Source organism: Pelecanus crispus, chromosome 3 (assembly GCF_030463565.1).
Source record: "Pelecanus crispus isolate bPelCri1 chromosome 3, bPelCri1.pri, whole genome shotgun sequence".
NCBI classification, from domain to species: Eukaryota; Metazoa; Chordata; class Aves; order Pelecaniformes; family Pelecanidae; genus Pelecanus; species Pelecanus crispus.
Window position 1 is genome coordinate 24,356,842 of NC_134645.1, and position 20,725 is coordinate 24,377,566.

Below are 20,725 nucleotides of genomic sequence, written 5' to 3' on the forward strand. Positions count from 1 at the left end.
AATAGAAGAACATTTTACTCTGGAGGAGCTGAAGAGTTCTTTAACACAAGGAGGCAGCCCCAGACATGCCAGATCAGTCAGGCAACTTAATTTTAACTACACTACCCACTCATTAATGTTTCCATCCTCTCTCACTTATAAATCAGATAAAAGCATTTCAAGTGAGAGCAGAGTCTTGTGACACTGGAAAAATAAATTCCAAGTTTTATTTTCTGGCTGGCCATTGTGTTAAGGGGTTTATGGTTATTTAAAATGACGAGTATACTGGATGACTCAGGGTGATCAAATTTTCAGAATGGAAAACAAAGGCTTCTCTTGCTGCAAACACAGGGTGAGGGAGCATTTGGACTGCTTGTCCCTTAATGCAGGTAGCTGTAAGTAGGGCAAAAAGAACAAATTAATCTCTCTGTTATCTTCTGGTCTGGAAAGCAAAGTATACTCAAATTTTTCTGTATGCAGGATGTGCTTTTCCAGATAGCCAACAACCCAGACTGCAGGGCATCAACATACACGATCGATTTTCTCAAAAAAAAAAAAAAAAAAAAAAAAAAAAAAGTGAAAAGCTACACTGCTATAATTTTAATATCAGCTGATGAGTTTTGGGGTCCTTCCCCAAGGCCAAGCTGATTCCTTGTAGTACTCTAGGCAGTATATACTCTAAGCTTTCTTCCACAAAGCCCTTATTCTGAAAAAATGTCCCCAAAAGATGAACCAGCATTCTTGAAAGGAACCACAATGAAAGAATTCTGACTAGAAAGCTCTATCCATGGAAATATGAGGCAACCTGAGATGGACAATTCTGGAAGAAGATTGCATCCATCTGCCTCTTGTAAGTAGGAAGAAAGAGAATGCTTCAGTTTCAAAGTTCAACAGTAACATAAATTGTGCAAAATTGGGTTGATTTTTTGAGGTAGATGTATAAAACCATAACCTCTCTGTTGGTGGGTTTCTCAAGAATATGTTGCAACATCATCTACCCTATAATGGGATACATAAGAAGCCTTCAATCAGTAAATGGCTTCTTCATTCAACTCCATAAGAAGTTTGATGCAACAAAACTATAAGCCTCTGTGTGGTATGGAAGCACAGTAAATGATAAGGTGACTTTCCCTTGTATACCATCCACTGTCTGTAGGAACTGCTGTGATGCATAACCTATTTGCTGACCTCATCCCATATTTCTCTAATCTAAGGTAGTCCATACCATTCCTGGTATGACCAAGGCTTTGCTTTGAATGTGTTGCCGTAGTGCTCGAAGACATCAGTGAAATTTGGAGTTGTGTCTCCTTCTATTACACAGCACTTGACAACAGTGTCAAGTTAAGCTACAGTATTGGATCAAGGGCCTTTAATGGGGCGCCTAGCCAACGTCCAGCTGTGTGCTTATTAACAGAAGAAGCCACAGCGACTGATTTTCAGAAATTCAGCTTAAGTGTTTTTATCTTTGGCATTACAGAGATACTGTTTTCTGCACCTTTATAGGTGATATCTCTCTCTCTGCTTTTCCTGCCTGTGCATTTTCATCTTCAATTTCAGGGGCTGACTTCTACAAAATGCATCGCTGTGCTCCTTTCATTGCAGAGGGCTTGATTTACCACCATGGAATTCCAGGCTTCTGTTGATGTATTCCTTTCAAAGCAGTAGAGATTTACCATTTGAAACTAGAGTATCACAGTGCTGAGTTTGTCCCAGGTGCTGTCTTTCTCCAGTTCTCCTGTCCTCTGTCTGGTATAAAAGAAATATTTTAAGAAATACAATTTTTGTCTTATTCTTAGGGTGCTATATGACAGGGGCCAAATTGCAGCTGTTTGTTACAGAGAAGAGAGATGCTAGGATCTGGCTGCAGGCTGTCCTGCATGTTACTTCCTGTGTTGATAAGCTTTTTCTGTATAGCAAATGGGAAAGCAGGATAAAATGTATTGTAGAACCATATAGGTGTACTTTGGCAACCACAGGAATTTCTGAGGTAGGTGTGCAGAGAAAGTAGTACTGGAAATGTTTTCAAAGCCCAACAGAAAACTCTTCATAAGATCCCTAGCTTAATGTTCTGGTTTCCTGACTATGGGATACTTACTGTGAAGGAGGTAGATGAACCAATTTTCCAGACCTTTTTGTTGAAGAAAGAACTTCACAGAGAAGTGATTCTGCTCTGATGAAGGCAATACAGCCTGATTTCTTGTGTCAGGGAGCTCCATTATTAAGTGAGAGGTCTCTTGCAAGAGTAATTTTGTCCCTGTTTTTTCAAGTATTTTCTGAGCTGGTGGGGGTAATTTTTAGCCTACTGTTTGCTTTGATGATGAGGACCAGGATTTTTTAGAAGAATATGCTTTACACCAAGATGCTGTAACATAGGGGATGTGCCTTTTGATAGGATTGCACCAAGCAGCAGGTGCTGTGGGTCAGGAACCTATGGGTTGTTGGAGAGGGAGGACCCAGAAGACCCCAGTACTGAGAGAGCTGACCCAGCTTTCAGTAGGCCAGCTGTCCAGGAAGAAAAGCTTCAGGTGCAGACATCTCTGGGAAAGCTTCAAGTATTTACTGAGCATGATTTGTCTTATGAAAGACAAGGAACAGAAAGTTTATCATGCTCCTAACACTTGACTAGAGAATGGTGGAGAAAGACAATAGGATGGCAAGAGGACAGCTCAGAGTTACAGCTGAATCTCCCCACTTGGGAAACGAGCTTTCATTCTGACTGCACCAAGTGAAACGTTCATGCCTAATTCTCATTAGAGAAATCAGCAATATTCTGGCCTGCAGATGATAAAAATATATCACAACAGCAATGTCTGTATCCAAAAAGAAAGAGGAGGATTAGTTTTTTATGCATTTTAAGAGGGAAAAGATTTTTCTGGTTAATACTGCTGCTTGTATTTGTCATACCTACCATGGACCCATGACACTCGGAGATTGCAGTCCCTTTGGTGCTCTGGAAGAGCAGACAAGACCCTTGCTAATTCCTCTGATTCCCCCCTGCCCTGATCCCCCCTCCCCCCCCACTCCCCAATCCATCAGTCTCAGCTGTATTTTATCACTATTGGACATGAGTTACTGGTACTTCATTCAGGTGGAACAGAGGTGCAAATATGGGTATTATCAACAAATCCCAAAAGAGGTTGAGATGCAAGTGAAATCAAACAGTAAATACATTTCTCTGTCTTCTTTATATGTGACAGGATGCATTTAGAGAAATACTTTTGGCATAAAATTCTAAGCCATTGTAAATAAGTGATTTTTTTCATTTTTAGAGGTATTTTCAAAAATTTACTTTTGCTAAGAAACAAAAATACATGTCAAATACTTGTTCAGTTTAGCAGTATGCCCAACTGTTTGAAACGTGATCTCAGAACTGAAAATTTATTGGCTTTCACTGAAATTCGTACAGGTAATAAGCTTGTGCCTGTGCCACACATCTGTGCAGTTCACTTCTTTCTGGCAATGTCTTACTACTTTGTGTGGTGTATTTAATTTCATGTTGCTTTTTATTTCACTTTACTGGAAATAGAAAAACAGGAACAAAAGGTTTGTTTAAAAAATAACAGTAATTGCCAACAGTAATAGTGTTTTCCAGTTTCATAATCTTTCGTAATAATTCATTCTGCAGCATGATTAAAGTAGGTTAAATATTAAGGTCAGCTCCCAAAGGAGGTGGGGTCTGAGCTAGCAGAATGCTGAGCATTCCGGCAAGAGGCTGGGCACATAGGACTTCCCCTGCAAATGGTAGGACATAAGGCCATTTCGTGTTGTGTAGAATTGCTTCCTGAATCTCCAGTAGATAGAGACAGAAGGTCTTATAACAAAACATTGAAGGTGACTTGGATTACAAGAAGGGCCGGAAGGAGGACCCGGGGAACTACAGGCCTGTCAGCCTGACCTCGGTGCCGGGAAAGATTATGGAGAGGTTCATATTGAGCGAACTCCACAGGCAAGTACAGGTCAACCAGAGGATCAGACCCAGCCAGCATGGGTTCACGAAAGGCAGGTCCTGCTTGACCAACCTGATCTCCTTCTGTGACCTGGTGACCCGCCTGGTAGATGATGGAAAGGCTGTGGATGTCATCTACCTGGACTTTAGCAAAGCTTTTGACACCGTCTCGCATAATATCCTCCTCAGGAAGCTGGCAGCTCACGGCTTGGACAGGTATACTCTTCGCTGGGTAAAGAACTAGTTGGGTGGCCGAGCCCAGAGAGTAGTGGTAAATGGTATTAAGTCCAGTTGGCGGCCGGTCACGAGTGGTGTTCCCCAGGGCTCTGTTTTAGGGCCAGCCTTGTTCAATATCTTTATCGATGATCTGGATGAGGGGATCGAGTGTGCCCTCAGTAAGTTTGCAGACGACACCAAATTGGGTGGGAGTGTCGATCTGCTGGAGGGTAGGATGGCCCTGCAGAGGGACCTGGACAGGCTGGATCGATGGGCCGTGGCCAACTGTATGAGGTTCAACAAGGCCAAGTGCCGGGTCCTGCACTTGGGTCACAACAACCCCATGCAACGCTACAGGCTTGGGGAGGAGTGGCTGGAAAGCTGCCTGGCCGAAAAGGATCTGGGGGTGTTGGTAGATAGCCGGCTGAACATGAGCCAGCAGTGTGCCTAGGTGGCCAAGAAGGCCAACAGCATCCTGGCTTGTATCAGGAATGGTGTGGCCAGCAGGAGCAGGGACGTGATTGTCCCCCTGTACTCGGCGCTGGTGAAGGCCGCACTTGGAATACTGTGTCCAGTTTTGGGCCCCTCAATACAAGAAAGACATAGAGGTGCTGGAGCGTGTCTAGAGAAGGGCAACAAGGCTGGTGAAGGGTATGGAGAACAAGTCTTTTGAGGAGTGGCTGAGGGAACTGGGGTTGTTTAGCCTGGAAAAGAGGAGGCTGAGGGGAGACCTTATCGCTCTCTACAGCTACCTGAAAGGAGGTTGTAGTGAGGTGGGTGTTGGTCTCTTCTCCCAAGTAGTTGGCGATAGGACAAGAGGAAATGGGCTCAAGCTGTGCCAGGGGAGGTTTAGACTGGAAATTAGGAAAAATTTCATTACGGAAAGGGTGGTCAAGCATTGGAACAGGCTGCCCAGAGAGGTGGTGGAGTCACCATCCCTGGAAGTGTTCAAAAAACGGGTAGATGTGGCACTTTGGGATATGGTTTAGTCTAGTCTAGCCTTGATTGTTTTAGTGTGGACTTGGTAATGTTAGGTTAATGGTTGGACTGGATGATCTTAAAGGTCTTTTCCAACCTAGACGATTCTATGATTCTATGATTCTAAATTTTTGTCAACTTTTTTCCCCAGCAAGAAATGTGGATTTAATTCAAATTAAATTACTTCATCAGCTTCCGATGATTTAGCTTATGTCCTCCCAGGAAGTAAAAAAGAATCAAGACTTTTTTAATGTGTTTTGGTTACACCCTTGCAAAAAGAAGTAGTTATTAACTTTTCCAGTTTGAAATTGTAGTTTGACATTAGCTTCAATTACATTTAAATTAATATTCTAAAAATGAAAACTTTAATTTTGGATTGAATAAATTGCTGAGACTGATGCTAAGTTATTTTGTTGAAACTTTTCAGAGAAAAGATATTTTGAAAGAAAAAATAAAGCATAATATTTTATTGCTTTCAGAATTGTAGTAACATTTCTTTCATAGCATCGTTGGATCAAAGAGCCTAGAAAGGACCCCAGGATGCTTCTAATGCAACCCCCTGCTCAAAGCAGGCTCAGCAATGAGGTCAGACATGTTGCTCAGGACTTTTATCCATTTGGGTCTTAAACCTCCCCAAGGACAAAGACTGCACAACCTTGCTGGGCTGTCCTCAGGGAAAAAAAAGTTTCCTTTATACCCTACCCAAACTTCCCTTGTTTCAGCATACGCCCATTAGCTCTTGTTCTCCTTCCGTGCCCCGGTTTGAAGAGCCTGACTCCGTCATCTTGGTACCCTCCTCATAGGTACTGTGAGGATGCTGCTCTGCACCTCCAAAACCCCCGTAGCTATTTGTGCGAATCTGCTGAGGAGATCTAGATTTAATTACTATTTGCCACCGTTCATGAATTTATTTGTGCTTCAGCACATCTTTGTAAAGGTGGGATCATAAAATCTCTTTCTTTTGTTTTGTCTGTTTTGCTTATAAGCTGTTAGGGCTGGACTGATTTTAACACATGTGCAGTCTGTTAAGAGGAGGACCTCAGTCTTGGACCTTAGTATATTATACATAGTAATGGTGATAGTCTTCAGCAGTGGAAAACAGCTTGTCTCAAAGAATTATCACTATCTCGCGGTAGTGACTTAAATAAGTACAAGACGAGTAACAGCAACTCTTAGAGGAAATATTTTTTTACTACGACAGGAGATTGCTTGTCAGAGCTGAGCTTAAGTGCATTGAATTTCAGTGCATCTGCATTGTCAGAATAGTTTACCATTTGTATACTGGTGTTATTTTAAATGTGCTGGCCTCCAAAATATTGATGAGGCAAAAAATCCTGTAAAGCTTACCTGCCTTTTTGCCTTTTTATGTATCTGTTTAATTGTTCTGCCAACTAGAAAGTTAAACAATGACAAAATGGACTGTGAATCTGTGTGCTGGCTGCTTTTTGTCCTGGTGTTATGAGAGGTTTTTGCTGAATGGGACAGAGATGAAGCAAAATAGCTTTCCACACAGTGTGTGGTCAGGCTTTAGCATCCAAGGTAATAGAATAACTGTAATCATATAAGCTCCATAAAACTTACAGTTAAAGAAGTTGCTTTATTTGATTTTAAGGACTGTTATTAAATGGCCAGCAGTTTGTGGGCCTCTCCTTGCAAAGCTTCTGTTATTCATGTTTTTGAGTTGTCATAACTGTCATTACTTCTTGCTCATGACGAGAGTCAGCTAGGGGCTGGCTAACCAGGAGTCCTGTCCCACGGTTTGAAGTTTCCTAGGTTGTCTCAGACATGGGGAAAATCTGTTTGCCAGCCATCCCTGGTGGTACTTTCAGGAGAAGACAGTGTAACTGTACATCTGTGCCCCTGATATTTTCCAGCTAACACTTGAAGACTGACAGATCTGCGTGTGTTTCTTGTTTTACACAATAACAGTACAAATATAGAAGAGTGCACATCTCCTTTCTTATTACTTAGCGGCAATGCCGGCATCTTACGATCTAAATCTTTAGTATATACAGGCAATACTTCTTAACACCCACAGCTTGAGCTGGACGGAGCTTGTTTCTGACCTTTCCCTGAAAGATGCTAGTGCTCTTGCCCTCAGCTCTGTGCGACTGAAATTAAGGCTACTTTGGTCTGTGGTTGTCAGTCTCTTGCCTATGCAGTTTTCCCATGGGACTTGAAGAAGCATTGCCAAGTAACCATGGCAGTAATTGGTAAGTGCTTACATTTGAATTAATCTGAGTTATAGTAAATGTAGCTCATTTTCTTCCCATATTAAACTAGTGCTAAACATCTGATTTTATTTTATCCAAGTATAATGGTTCAGCTTGCTTCATGCATTAAGCACGCAGTGACACATACCCAATTCATCCTCAGAGCTTTCCAAGAACAGAATAATGATGTGAGCGCTGTCATCTGTCTGGCCACCATTTTTTATAAAAGCATTTTTCAGAGAGAAAAATAAGGTAGATTAATAATAAAAACAACCTCTACCCACTCTTTAAACAAATGGACTAGTGATTTGTCTTCTGTGTTCGAGTGCCGAACATTTTCTTAGAGTTGGGCCCTTCTGTCCACCAAAATCACTCTTTTCTCTAAAAATGCAGGTTGATTATGTGTGTCTGCGGTCAATAACACAGCAGGAAAGGTGAATCTGGTCATTTTTATAGTGTGTGTGGTGACCTGGATCAGTAATGTCTGAAATTTAGGAATAGCGCTAAGAGGAGAAGAGAATGAGGAGAAAAAGAAATGGAAAGAGAGCAGAAATGATCTTTCTCTAGCTAAATGTATCAAGCTTTACAAGTCAAGATGTAGTTTTCTTGATGGGTACTACTGAAAGACAAGGGTATGATTTCTCGTAGAAATTCCAAATGTGAGAATTCATTTGATTTGTTACTTTTTTGGCCAACATTACCTCTATGCATGAGAGCTAATTAACGATCCTGTTGTCAAAGACAGAAGGACATCTGTCACTGAATCAGAGTTTTTCAGGAACTTTTAGGTTAGGTAAAAAGATCTTTACTGGAATACAGTGATACCTGGTAAAGAGAATCTTGTGTATCAAACAGTAATGCCATGAGAAGTGGTTTGTTTCGTACCTTGTCATATCCTTCTCTAAAATTGGGAGTTTCACCCAAATAACAACTGTTTAGTATATGAGTCCTCTGTCCTGCAGTATGTAGTGGTTTAGGACTTTGAGCTTCTCATTAAGCTATTGAGCTACGCTTCAATCATATTCATCATCTTCATTTTGGTGCAACCTAGGAGCAGCTCTGTTGCCAGTGAATTTATGCAAATCTGAACTTGATATAAGAGCAGGTCTGAGCTGTTAATTTCACTACTTTTGCGCACTACACATGCTGTGTGCAACAAGCCTCGGATTTTATAAGACCTGTCCTGAATAAAGTTTGAAGCCCTATTTTGACTCTGTTAGAATTAAATAAGTTAAAAATAATGGGTTTCTGGACAGTTGCAATACAGTTCCAGGGGAGACCACATTCACTAAGGCACTGTGGCCAAAACATCTGAATTAACCACCCAAGAAGTGAAAGATTGCAGCCTGGGACAGCTTTATTGTTGCTATGAAATTGAATGCATGCATAAAAATAAAGAGAACAATAAGGGGCAAGTGTTTACTGGGCGTTAGAGAGATGTTTATTATACCTTCTACAGCATAAGCAGAAAGCTCAAATTATCTCCAGATTTTAAAGGCATTGTAAAATAATTAAACACAAATACTAAGAATCTTACTGGAACTACAAATCCAGGAAATGTTCCTCTGAGGATCCTTATTTCATTCTTTACATGTCTTACTAGTCTGCAACACCACAGCTCTGGGTTTGGCCACACAGAGAATTAAAGCGGAGTAAAGTTGCCCTGATTCTCACCCGTAGCTTGTAAGTTCTGTTGAAAGACAGAGAATGTGGGCTGGGAAGAGACATGGCAAGCCAACTGCAAGATTTTTTGCTCTGCCTTTTTGCTTTCACTCTGGAGAAATACTGTTCCATGTAGAGGTACGAGGAAGAGCCCTTGGAGGTCGTTCTCCCTCTGCCATGGAGCATGCTTCTCAGGTGGTACCCCTGGCTTCCAGCAGATGGTGGAGAGGCAACCTGGCCCCTTGCAGCAGAGCATGGCTGTTAGCTTGTTGGTTAAACATCCTGTAAAGCATCTCTGTTCTCTTTGCTGTAGAAGGTGCAAAGAAAGGCATGGCACAAAGAAAGCCATGGCTCCTGGTCAGGTCATTGCCCTCCAAATAGAAAGATGAGATTTTGCCTGAAACCACATTTAGTACATTTTAAGGTTGGGGAAGTGCTTGCCATAGTAATTCACGCATATTAGCCATGTCAAATAAGTATGATTCACAGCACCCTTTGGCACGAGTCAGTTCAGGAGGTTAAAGCAGTAGCAGTCAAGCCAAAATAAATGTGAGGAAAGCAACAAGGGAGGGAAAGGAAGTATGCAGACAAGGCAGTGGCAGGTATAGGGCCTCCCCTTTTGGTGGTCGTACTCAGGTCAGCTCGTCTGTAATGTCACCTTAGTGAGCCTATATCACCTATACAGGTGATTGAGAGAAACAGAATCACTTTTGGTGATGATTCAGACAAGCTAGGTTAGGTCCCTATAATTAGAAAATGTGAACATCCCATTTAGTGCCCTGTGTCCAGTTTGTATAGGCAGCATATAACTGACATAATTCAGTAACTAAAGGTCCTGGAGAAGAAGCAACTGTTGAGTGATCCTGTGTAACCAAAAATCAAGACTGGCTTTTCTCATAGAAAAAAAGCCTGCATGGTTGTAATTTTGCTGTATCCCATTGGTTTTTACCTTACAGCTACATAAGGACCTATATGATATGATGACTCATTTTATATAAACATATTTACCCAAACCAGAAAACACACCACAAACCCATATTTGCAAACATTTGAGTTGGAAATAATCAAAACTAATGGCAGGCTTCCAGTATACTTTTGTTTGATACTCCATGATTTAACTAAGATACTATGCAGACTACATTTTACTTAGTAGGTGACAGTCAAGAATTTCTACTTCTTCTACAGGAAGAATTATGGCTGGGGTTTAAAAAAAAAAAAAATCATTGGTAGGATTTTTGTCCTAAGGGTGAGGCTGAATAATGGTGTCTTTCACTTTTAGGTGCCCAACCTGAGACCGTAGGATATGAGTGTTTCATGCTGGGTAACCAACACTGTTGGTCACAAATGTAGATGTATTTTATAACTAGTGATATATCTGCACAAATATGCTTAGAGAGTTTGTTCAGGAGACTGATTTCCAAACTCAATTTCCATCTATATTCCAACCCAGCACTGATACAGCAGACAAGGCAGTTTTGGATAAGTAAAAATTGTGTTTTAATTACTAGGGAAGATCATTAATCTCCTTTGGGCTTGTCAAACCAGCACATCCTCTGGTAAGCCACCCCTTGCACATATAAAGCTCATACGTTACTCCTTGAACAGTGCACCCAGCAGAGAGTATTTGTCTTATAAAATGAAATTTATGCCTCCAAATAGAGAAGTAAACCAGATTTTTAGTTTTAATGAATACAAATATTTACATTAAAGTTAGCTAGTACATGACTGTTTAGCCTCCACAGCTTGAGAGCCATTTTCTCTGTGGAAAATATGATATGAAAGTAGTATATTTTCGATTTTTATTTTGACACAGAAACTGATATGCCAGCTCATTGGCCCCTATGATCTGGAATTCTGTTTCCAAGGGTGATAAGTCCTGGATGCATCATAGTCTAATGTGAAACTCCAGTAATGAATAATTATACAGAGATATGCACCTAAGGAAATTTCTTCAGATGTCAGTGGTGAAGGGGCGTGTCAGGTACTGAAGTGGAAAAGTCAGTGTCACTTATCAGTGAAGATCTTTGCTGACACAACTGTGAATAATATTTTAATTATTCACTTAAATGTCTAATCTCCTCCTGAACCTAATGAACCTGCTGGCCTTACTGACCTCTACTTTGACAGTGAGTCGTAAAGTTTTAATTTTGCCTTGGATGATGTGTTGGTGAAAAAATAATTTCTTTTATCAAGCTGAATAGGTGTCCCTTGAATTTTATTAGCAGTATCTGTTTCCTTACTTAAGGGAGAGGAAGCAAATATGCCATGAGTTGGCATACCAGGCTCACTGAAGTTCATGATATTATATGAATTGATGCCAAATCAGTTCCTGGTCCACTCTGTTCGAGCTGGAGGCACACGAGTGTTATGTATTGCAGGGAGGCTTTATTTATTGTTCTTTTTTTTAAGTGCTGTATCACACTGTCTTGTTGGTTTGTGGTTTCTTTTTTCCCCTCCCCTGACTATTGCTTAGTAACAAGTGCATGTATGGATTTGTCCTCAGTTTTTGAAGTTGCTTTTTATGAGCAGCCAAAGTTAATTTGGAAATTTTCAAACTGTTCCTTCCACAGTGTTTCCTTACATATGTTGTACTGTAACCATTAGCCAGCGACTTCTCTAAGCAAGGTATTTGCAGAGCTTTCCATAATGCCTTTTATTTTGTCTAAAGAGTTTCATCAACTTCATTATTGTATTGCTTATAAGTAGTATAAGTAACTTTCTTAGCAGAGATCTTTGCATCACCCCTAGCAGTGCATTTGTTCTGTGTTAAAAATGGATTATTTAATTAATTTCTGTTCATTCATCTCTCTAGACAAGTTTCCAAAGAGCGTACTTTGCCCCCTCATGTCTCAGAATTACCTGTAAGCTGGTTTACTTCCATTTCTCCAATGAATCCCACAGAGGATCTTCAGCTTTCAGGAAGTTCATATCAGTCATGAATTGGCTTCCAGTGTAGGGGAGTTAACTCTACAATGAATGTGTTTGAAAATCCCAGCCTGCCCATGGAGTTTTAAGGGAAAAAATTTCTGCGTAGGTGGGAGGTGAAAAGTGTTCTTGCTGCCCAAAGATATACCTTATTAAACTTGTATTTTAAAAAACAGAGAATGTCCTTTCAAGAAATGACCTCAGTCTTTGCTATGGATCAGGTGGACATTAAAAGCTGTTCCCCTTTCCTGCCAGCAATCCATCAGTTTTATTTGGGTTGAACTTTAATCAGCTTTCTAATGCCCCTCCTGCAATCTCAGATCTTGATCTTGTGATTATTTCCTCTGCCACAAATCTTGCAAGCTTTCAAAAAGCCTCCAGTTGCTTGTTTACATAGGGACTCTCAGGAAAAAATAATTGACGTTAACTGAAGGTGTGAATCCAAAGTATATGAACTAAACTGGATTAAATCTGCATTATTTTGGAAGATAATTCAGTAAAATGACGTGGAAGATAATTCAGTAAAATGACGTTAAAGACAGTTCTGTTGTGAATGAGTGTGTCCACACAGTGGTTTAATGCAGTTTAAATTACTCACTTCAAAAATTTAATTTGGATCAAGTTCATTGTGTGTCTCTGTGGACACAATCCCTACCACAGCCATACTGCACACAGTGGGGAAGTGGTTTGCATTGCACTGGAGCCCACTGCGCACCTCTGCATAGCTCATAGTTGATATCACTTGGCTCAAGTGGGATGTAATGTAACTTGGAGTATGATCAGCTTGTTGTCAATACATAAAGCCATGCTGCCATCATCGCCATTACCATTACTGCCGTAGTATGCATAGTCTCAAGTGGAAATCAGAGTCCTATTATACTAGATATTAAATGAAAACAAATTAGCTGGCTCCTGTACAAAGAGCAGAGTCTAAACAGCTGCTGGCTGGGCTGGGCAGGCCATAAGCCACAGCAGCATCAGGTCTCCCAAGGTTCAGCCTCATGCTTTGCCTGAGAAGTCTGGTGGTCCACAGAGTCTGCATGGGATAGCCAGGCCTATTTCCCTTGAAAAGTGAAATGTGAGAATTTCTAACCTTCTGTGCTAGATCACAGGGCCAAATCAGCTTCAGCTGGCATGACCAACTGTGTTCAGAGCAATGCTAGCCACCCAGGCTGAATGATTTTGCTCACGCAAATGTGTTCGCAAGAAAGCCACACTGTATATGTTTGTGTCATATTGCAGCCTACATCTGGTTAAAATATCCTTCTCTTCCCAGTTAAATGCTCTGGAAATTACCTGAGGCTTATTGCCTTTTTGATCCCCTTCAAGATTCAGTCAAGTCTGATAGGCCTTGTAAATTATTTTCTAGCCTGTCATGCACTGTTTTTCTCTCCTTGGGGAAAAACAGAAAACCCCATGAAGTTGTGAGATATAGTTAATTTTTTTTTCATCTATTTTGCCAGTTGCAGGCCAAAAATACAGAGGGAAATGCAGGTTCTTCCATTTGAATGCAATCTCAAAGGTTATAACTGTCAAACTAGAATGTAGTTCCAAGGTTTTGAAAAGGCCAGGTACCTCCAACAATGTTTTTTCTTTAAGAAAATGCCAGATATGGGCTTGGTTGGGTCAAGAAGTGGTTTGTATTACACTATCAGCTTTGTAAAGGGAGCAGCAAATGCTGGAAAGGCATTTAGTAGCAAGAGGGATAATGGCTCTGTCAGTCAACTTAGAAAATGGTTTTTAGGAAATGTATTTTCACCCGAGGTGAGTCAATGAGATCAGATGTATGGCCAGAGTGAGTGGAGCCATTGCCTATGTTTAAGACTGGGCTACTGAGCTTGACCACAGGAGTAAATTTTTCAATGTGTTTGGCCAACATTTGTATTTTCAATTGTTGCGCATAGTACAAGATTTTGCTTAAAATAATTTTCTAGTGAACCTAAGACGTACAGAAAATCTTGATTCACAATGGACATCTTCATAAAAGCATTAGTGATGGACAGTATGGAAGCTGAAATCATTGAATCTTCTCAAATCATTGAAATGTTGCTAGGAAAAGGGAAAAGTTGCTACTTTTGCTTTGGTTTTGACCAACACATTTTGATTACATTTTCTATGAAAAAGACAACAGACTTTTAAAAGGGAGGGCCAGGTTATGAACTGTAGTCTGTAGGCCAGAGGGAACGGGAAGGACAAGGACAGGGGGGTGGTACAGAAACTCTGAGTCATAATTCTGTGTCAGGTCAATTAAAATCTCCCAGTGTTTTCCTTTTATTAAAAACTAATCTATCTGGAACTGCTTTGCACTTGCTGTAGGCCAAAAGAATACATACTGACGGTGCACACAGTGCACACATGACCAGCTGATATATGGCAACTTCATGCCCAGCAGTAATTTGTTCATGTGTCTGAGACGTCTGATACAAACACAAGGTACTTGCATACTGAAATGAGTATATATATATTCAGTCTTTTTTCCCTGACTCCTCGGGATAAAATAATGTAATTACTTTTGCAAGTTCAGTGTTGGGTAGTATATACTGATACTAGTGTAATGGAGATAAAAATTCTTAAAACTTCGGAGGATTTGGAATTATTGGTCTTGACTGTCACACTTCAGCAAGGTAGGGAGAGCTACTGTCAGCACAGGCTACTTTTATACCTATCTTAAGTCACAATTTGTCTGCCAATGCAAACAACATGAAAGTAGCCTCATGAATATCCCTCTCACCTTTAAGATGGTGCTCCAGGTGACCTGCTCTGTTTAAAGTGCTCATTTTACAAAAGGGAAACTGTGGGACAGCATGATTAATATTAACATTATCCCTGGGCATTGCAGAACGCACAAGTGTTGGAATAGAACAGCTGCAATAAAGACTGAATGTTGAATTGTCTCTCAAAATAAAACATTTTGCAAAACAAAAGTACTCAATGTTTCTGTTCCAGAAAAGCTTAGGTTTTTAATCAAAGTCTATACAAACTTCAGCATTCTTATCTAAGAATACCGTAGTATTAAACCCAGTCTTCATTGTTTCCCTGCTTAGTAGTTAATGCAGCTGTAGTTGGTATGAATGTCTCCATCTCATTGCAAAGAGCAATATTTTCATTGGTCACTGTTTGTTCAGTTTTTAGACTGGCTAATGTTTTAAGAGGTGATAAAAATTTAAAACAGCTAGTGCAAGGCTCCTTATACCTCAGCAAATTCACCTGAGCATTTAATACTAATTAACTTAACAGTGGCTGCTTACATCCAAACATTGCACAAGTATTCATTTTCCAATCAGAGGCTTATGGATGACAAACAATTCTGTGTGAACCATTCAGTGACTCAATTTTAGAACAGAAAGTGCCATATAGCTCATTGATTTAATTGGAGGGTTTGGAGCTTTCTTGCAGGCTGAATTGTTTCAGCACATGAGATAGTGACAGAGGCCTGATTGTGACCCTACTTAATGCAGACTGTGTAAATTTGGAGCAACTTCATGATGCTAAACAGTGGCATTAAACTAGTAGTAATGAGTGAAGAACCAGAATTATAAAACTCTTGGGATCAATGAAGTCAAAACTGAGATCCTACATAAATAGTAACCTGGCAAATACCTTTATTTGTTCTTGACTGCTTGTGTTAATGAGTTTAGTGTTGTTTTAGCTTACTTTTGTCATTTTTCCCCACAGAGCTGCTCAGAAATTGAACCTGTCTTCCAAAAAGAAGAAGCATAGGCCTTCTGCATCATCTGTTCCAGAATCTCCTCTCTTCTCTACCAGCTTCAGCAGTATCCTTCAGACTTCCCCACCCCCTGCACCACCATGTTTGTTGAGGGCAGTCAGCAAAGTGAAAGACACGCCTGGTTTGGGCAAGGTAGGCCTTGCGAATATCACTAAAACACTTGTTTTCTTTGGGAGATGATTTTATCCTCGCGCAAAACACTAAGGGAATTGGAAGACCATGTCCTTTCTTGGTTGACTTTAATGCAATTGGTCCCTGAACACGTGTACAAAGGCCTAACAATGTAAATTACTTAATGCAAGTGAGCAACTAATAAAGTTGAAGTTGACTTGAACACAGCCAGACCTAACTGCGCAGTGGTAATGCATTTCAAGGCCCGGCTACACTAAGTGTACCTGCATTGGGACCACAGTGCTACTAGGCGGTGATAATGTCCGTTCTACTAGGGTTTTTGGAGTAGTCAATCTCTGGCTGTGTTTAAACTGTGTAGCAGTTGCTTGCCATGGCGCATTCTGGGTTCCCGATCCCCTTTGCTGTCCCAACTGGTGTCTTGGCTGGACGCACCGTAATTTGCTTCTGACTCATGTTGCCTGGCTTTCTTCCAGTACAGCCAAGGCTGGGCCATGTACCTGAACAAAGCCTATGCTGATAATGAAGAATTGCTCCTTTTTCCTTCTGTCATTTTATTTCCTCCCATTGTCTGTAATCATACCCTCTTAAAATGCGGTTTAGGTGCATACTTATAACGGCAAATGGTTGAGGCGATGGAGAAGGTAGCTAGATAGTTTGCTGTTGCTTTGTTGTTTGTCTGAGTGGCCCTTCCTTTTTCCTTGTCATTAATGGAGAGCCTGGTATGTTACATCTGGGAATACATGTGTGCAGTTGCTGAGGACAGCAGTTTGCTTTAATCGAGGTAGTTTCTTATGCAAGCATCTGTGTGTGTGGCTTTTCCATATTCATTGAGTACTAAGCAGTGACAATGAATTTGGTGAAAACAAAATCTTTGTGTTTAGAAGAGAAATTGTAATGCATGATCTAGGAGTGCTGAGCATAGGAGGGGCTTCAGAATTTTCATTGCTGATTTTGGATACTCTCTTGTATCGTGCAGTTCCTTTTTTTTTTTTTTTTTTAAAGAACAATGGTATTACTTTCATGGATGGTTTAATACCTGTTTGAAATGGGGTTCCCTCCACATAGAGCTCCCTTCCTTTCCTCTGACCTGGTAGGTGGGAAGAAATGTACAAATCTGTCATGATCTCATAAAAGTTAGTAGTAATGCATACTCTGACTTTAGTGGGAGGAGGAGTAAATTGTTGTAAGAAGCTGCTATGGAAGATATTTACAATAAAAGCCATCCTCTCAGGATTCTTACTTTTCTGTGCTTGGGACAGGTTATATTGGAATAAAAATAAAAATTCCATTGAGGAATAATGAAGGGCGTGTTCATGAAAACTAAGGACTGATTTCCCTTGTTGAACTGTGTGGGTACTTTTCCTGCTTACTGGTTTTCACCCTTCCCAAGAAAAGGATCTACACACACAGAGACACAAATACAGCAAGCTTGATCTGAACCTTTCTTGCTCCTCTAATCATTGGTTTCCAGTGGACAGGGCTTGGGAAATGGTTTTGCAATATGCCCAGACAGACCTATGATTTTCTTCTTCAACACCATGCACCAGAACAGGCTCCAGGCTTTCCAGCTGTGTAAGTAAGACCAAAATTTTGCAGTCCAGCCGATGAAGGAAGATATTTCTTTTCAGTTTAGACTTACCATCCCGCAGCTATCACAGTATATGAGAAATAGCTAAGAGGTTTTTAAAAATGTTTTAACACATGCTTCTCCAAAGTAGTAAATCAAATGAGGTTAATTCATATAGTCAAAACAGAGAAAATTCTTTTTTTTTTTTCCACATTTCCTTTAGCAAAAATATGTCTATCCTGCAGTTTATGGAATTCAGTTTCATTTTTCACCTCTTTGGTTTCTTCTAGGAGTCAGCCTAAAATTATGACTTAAAGCTTGTATACTTTCATCAAAGTTTCCCATCAGTTTACGTCTGTAGCACAATTTTCATTTTAATAAGTCAGAAATGGGTGCGAGGTATAATAAGTAAATAACTGCAGGATAGCAATGCAATTTATCTGTCAGACTGGGAAAACTTCAGATGAGGTAATGGAATTTCCAGCTTGTTTGCTTTTAATTTTTATTGTTGTTATTTATATATGTTCTGTTTTGTTTGGTTGGCATATGTTTTGATAGGAGTATGCTAAAAATCATGTTACTTTTCTCAGCATTTTCTCTCATACAGTGTTTTCTGTAAGGGTATAAATTTGTAAAATGTGGACCCATGTGGAGGAAGGAGGTTCAGCGAAGCTAAATGTTATTTTCAGTCACTTAGGGTTTTTTCTGGTTTGTGTTTAAATAGCATTTTACCAGCAATCCCAGTGTGATAAAACTCTGTTTCACTTTGAGATTGAGTGGGCTGGGCAATTTCTAACATGACAGTTTGTTACTGGAAAGTCTGGTTCACTGGAACTGGAAGGCTGGCTGCTGCCAAGGGCTCTGGATTTCTGAGACCCCTGGGGACAGCTGCACACAGACTGCCCCAGTTGGGCTTCCTGGAAGACAGGCTCTTTGCTATAGGGCTGGGAGCCCCGGCACAGACGCTAGGTGTTGCTGGCTTGGTGTTAGCCTAAGAGCTGTCAGTCTGCCAGTGTAGGTGGCTATCCAAGGTGCCGTGGGATAGGAAGTCAGGTACTTGAAGGCTTAGACTTTGAGGTTAAATTTCATTTCAGTTTTCTAAAGTGAACTTGCCACCAAACAGTTGCCATTTTGTATTTTCACGTCTACTAGAAATTTCAAAGATTCTACTTTTCATTGCAAAATTGATGACAATGATTTATTTAAAATTGTAGAGTTTCTCAGCTGTCATGTACAGGCATATAATTTTTGTGAGTTAAACTAGGAGGATTTGCCTATCAGCAACATATTTAAAAGTTAATTAGCAGCTCAGTTAGTATGGATATGGGTACAACTGAAGAGTCTAAATTGACGAAAGAGAAGAGAATTAGAGAGTGTATGTTCAGGTTGCACGCTTCACAACTTCTCTTACAAAAGGCCTTGCAACTCAAACCATACCAGCCTGAAATTTGGAAAAAGTATTATTTGAAAGCTAAAGTTCAGCTTCACAGAAAGAGGCAGATATTATTAATAATGAAAAGTTGAGATTGCATAATCACCATTTTACTTCAATGTTAGATACACCATTGACCCTAGCAGAAATACGGCCGTGTCAAAGTGAAATAAAGTAGTAAAGGATCAGATTCTTTTTTGCACTCATTTCCAAAAAGCTCTCACTGAAGTAAAATAAAAGGTTTGTGGCCATGTTGCAAATATATTAACAGTGGTGCTTGTATGGGTCATAACATACACACGTGCTTTGGGTTTGCATTTGCTGGCAGAGGGAGCTGACCCTGGGTGGTAGTGTGGTGTCCCTACAGTTGTTTCCTGAGAGCAGAGAGTTTTCTTTTGGGCTGAGTGACAGTCCTGCTCCATAAACTGCCACAGCTTGAGCATCACTTTTCCTTCTCTCTCTGCTATCTTTGAATCACCATATTCCAAGAGTGGCAGATTACTTTCACTGGGTTTACACACAGAGAAAGTGCCACTATCCTGGATGACTGTATGTGCAGTTTCCCCAAGTCCCATTGTTTTCTGGAACATACTCCTTAAGTCTGTTTTGTCCTTTCTGACAATGAACCAAGAAAGAGAGCAAAAAGGCTTTCTATGCAGAAATAATGAATTATTCCATGACTGCACTCAGATTAACCAATGTAAGGGCATTCTAGTAAGGTTTGCTTAGATTTGCTCCCCAGTCTGCTTCCCTCCTCCATTTTCTGTCAAACAAAACCAAAACTAAACCAAGACTTTTGATGAAAATCCAAAGTGTTCTTTCTGTGAATGATGTTGTTTTGCTGAATCCCACATTACCCATGAAAAACAGCTTGTACCAAAAATTTTCTGCCAGCCTCAATAAATAGGTTGTTTTCAGGTGGCACAGGGTTTAGGATGAATGGATGTGGTCTCTGTGCTTTCTTTCATTTATTATTTTTCTGTGTGTAGTCTTATAAAACTCTGTCTCTGGACGTATTTGTTATGTTTGGGCAGAGATTAGTTTACTTTTCCTTATATATTATTTTTGGTGTGAATTGTTGTTTGTTGGTACTTGTTAATCTGAAAATAAAATAGCAATGTTTGTGCATTAAAATGATCCTTATGCAAAAGGTTTCTACCTGGGAGAAAGAAGTCATTGAACCTTCTTCGGGAAGTCATTTCAACCTATTAGCAAAATGGACTGTAATTCGTGATATTGTGTTCACTTTTTATTTTTCTTTAGCACCAGGACTCCTGCTTGCAGAGTCCAGCCCCATTTTGCTAAATAATGTATAAATTCAGATCAAAAAAAAGTGTTGCTGTCCCAGAGCACTCATGATCTCAGTGTAGGGAGGAAGACCAGACAGACAGAGAGACGGGAAGCAAGAAGAAAAATTGAGGTATTATCAGTCATCTTGATAAAGGTGTCCTCAACCCATCAGCAATCTAATATTAGATACCCCTTGTCAAGCTTTGGTAGGTGTTGCAGAAGAGGAGTTTATTAAAATCTTTGAAGGGAGAGTAATAGGTTACACTGCATATGCTTCTGAGGAGCCCTTTCCAAGTGTGTAGGGCAGGGTAGGAAGCAGCACAGAGATTGTTTTTTGAGAGTCTAGTAAGTGAGTGAGAGATGCAGGAGCTGGTCTCCTGGCAGGGGTTGAGCACAGAGCCTGGCTGGGAAGGGCTGTGAATGGGAGCCAAGCCATGGCCAAATACCAGGAATGCCTGCAATATGCTGGTAGGAGATTGGCAGTGTGATAGACAGTCCTGAGTCATACACCTTTCTCCTAAGGATCTGTGTCACATACTAAAGAAGGTTCAGTTAAAAATAATTTTTCAGTGCCTGGCTGTAAGAATTTAATCTTCCATTAAAGCACAATATTTGATTGAAAAAAAGCCAAAAATCTACTATTCACTTTACATTAGTC

At 40.3% G+C, this 20,725-nt stretch overlaps 1 protein-coding gene across 1 annotated transcript in view; it reads left to right on the top strand.

The window, feature by feature from the left end:
• Nucleotides 1–20,725, top strand: part of KIF26B (kinesin family member 26B) — a 304,911-nt gene that overhangs the window by 183,249 nt on the left and 100,937 nt on the right. The window contains exon 5 of the mRNA XM_075707851.1: nucleotides 15,595–15,778. Within this exon, the coding sequence (XP_075563966.1) occupies nucleotides 15,595–15,778 (184 nt within the window). The remainder of the gene's footprint in view (nucleotides 1–15,594; nucleotides 15,779–20,725) is intronic.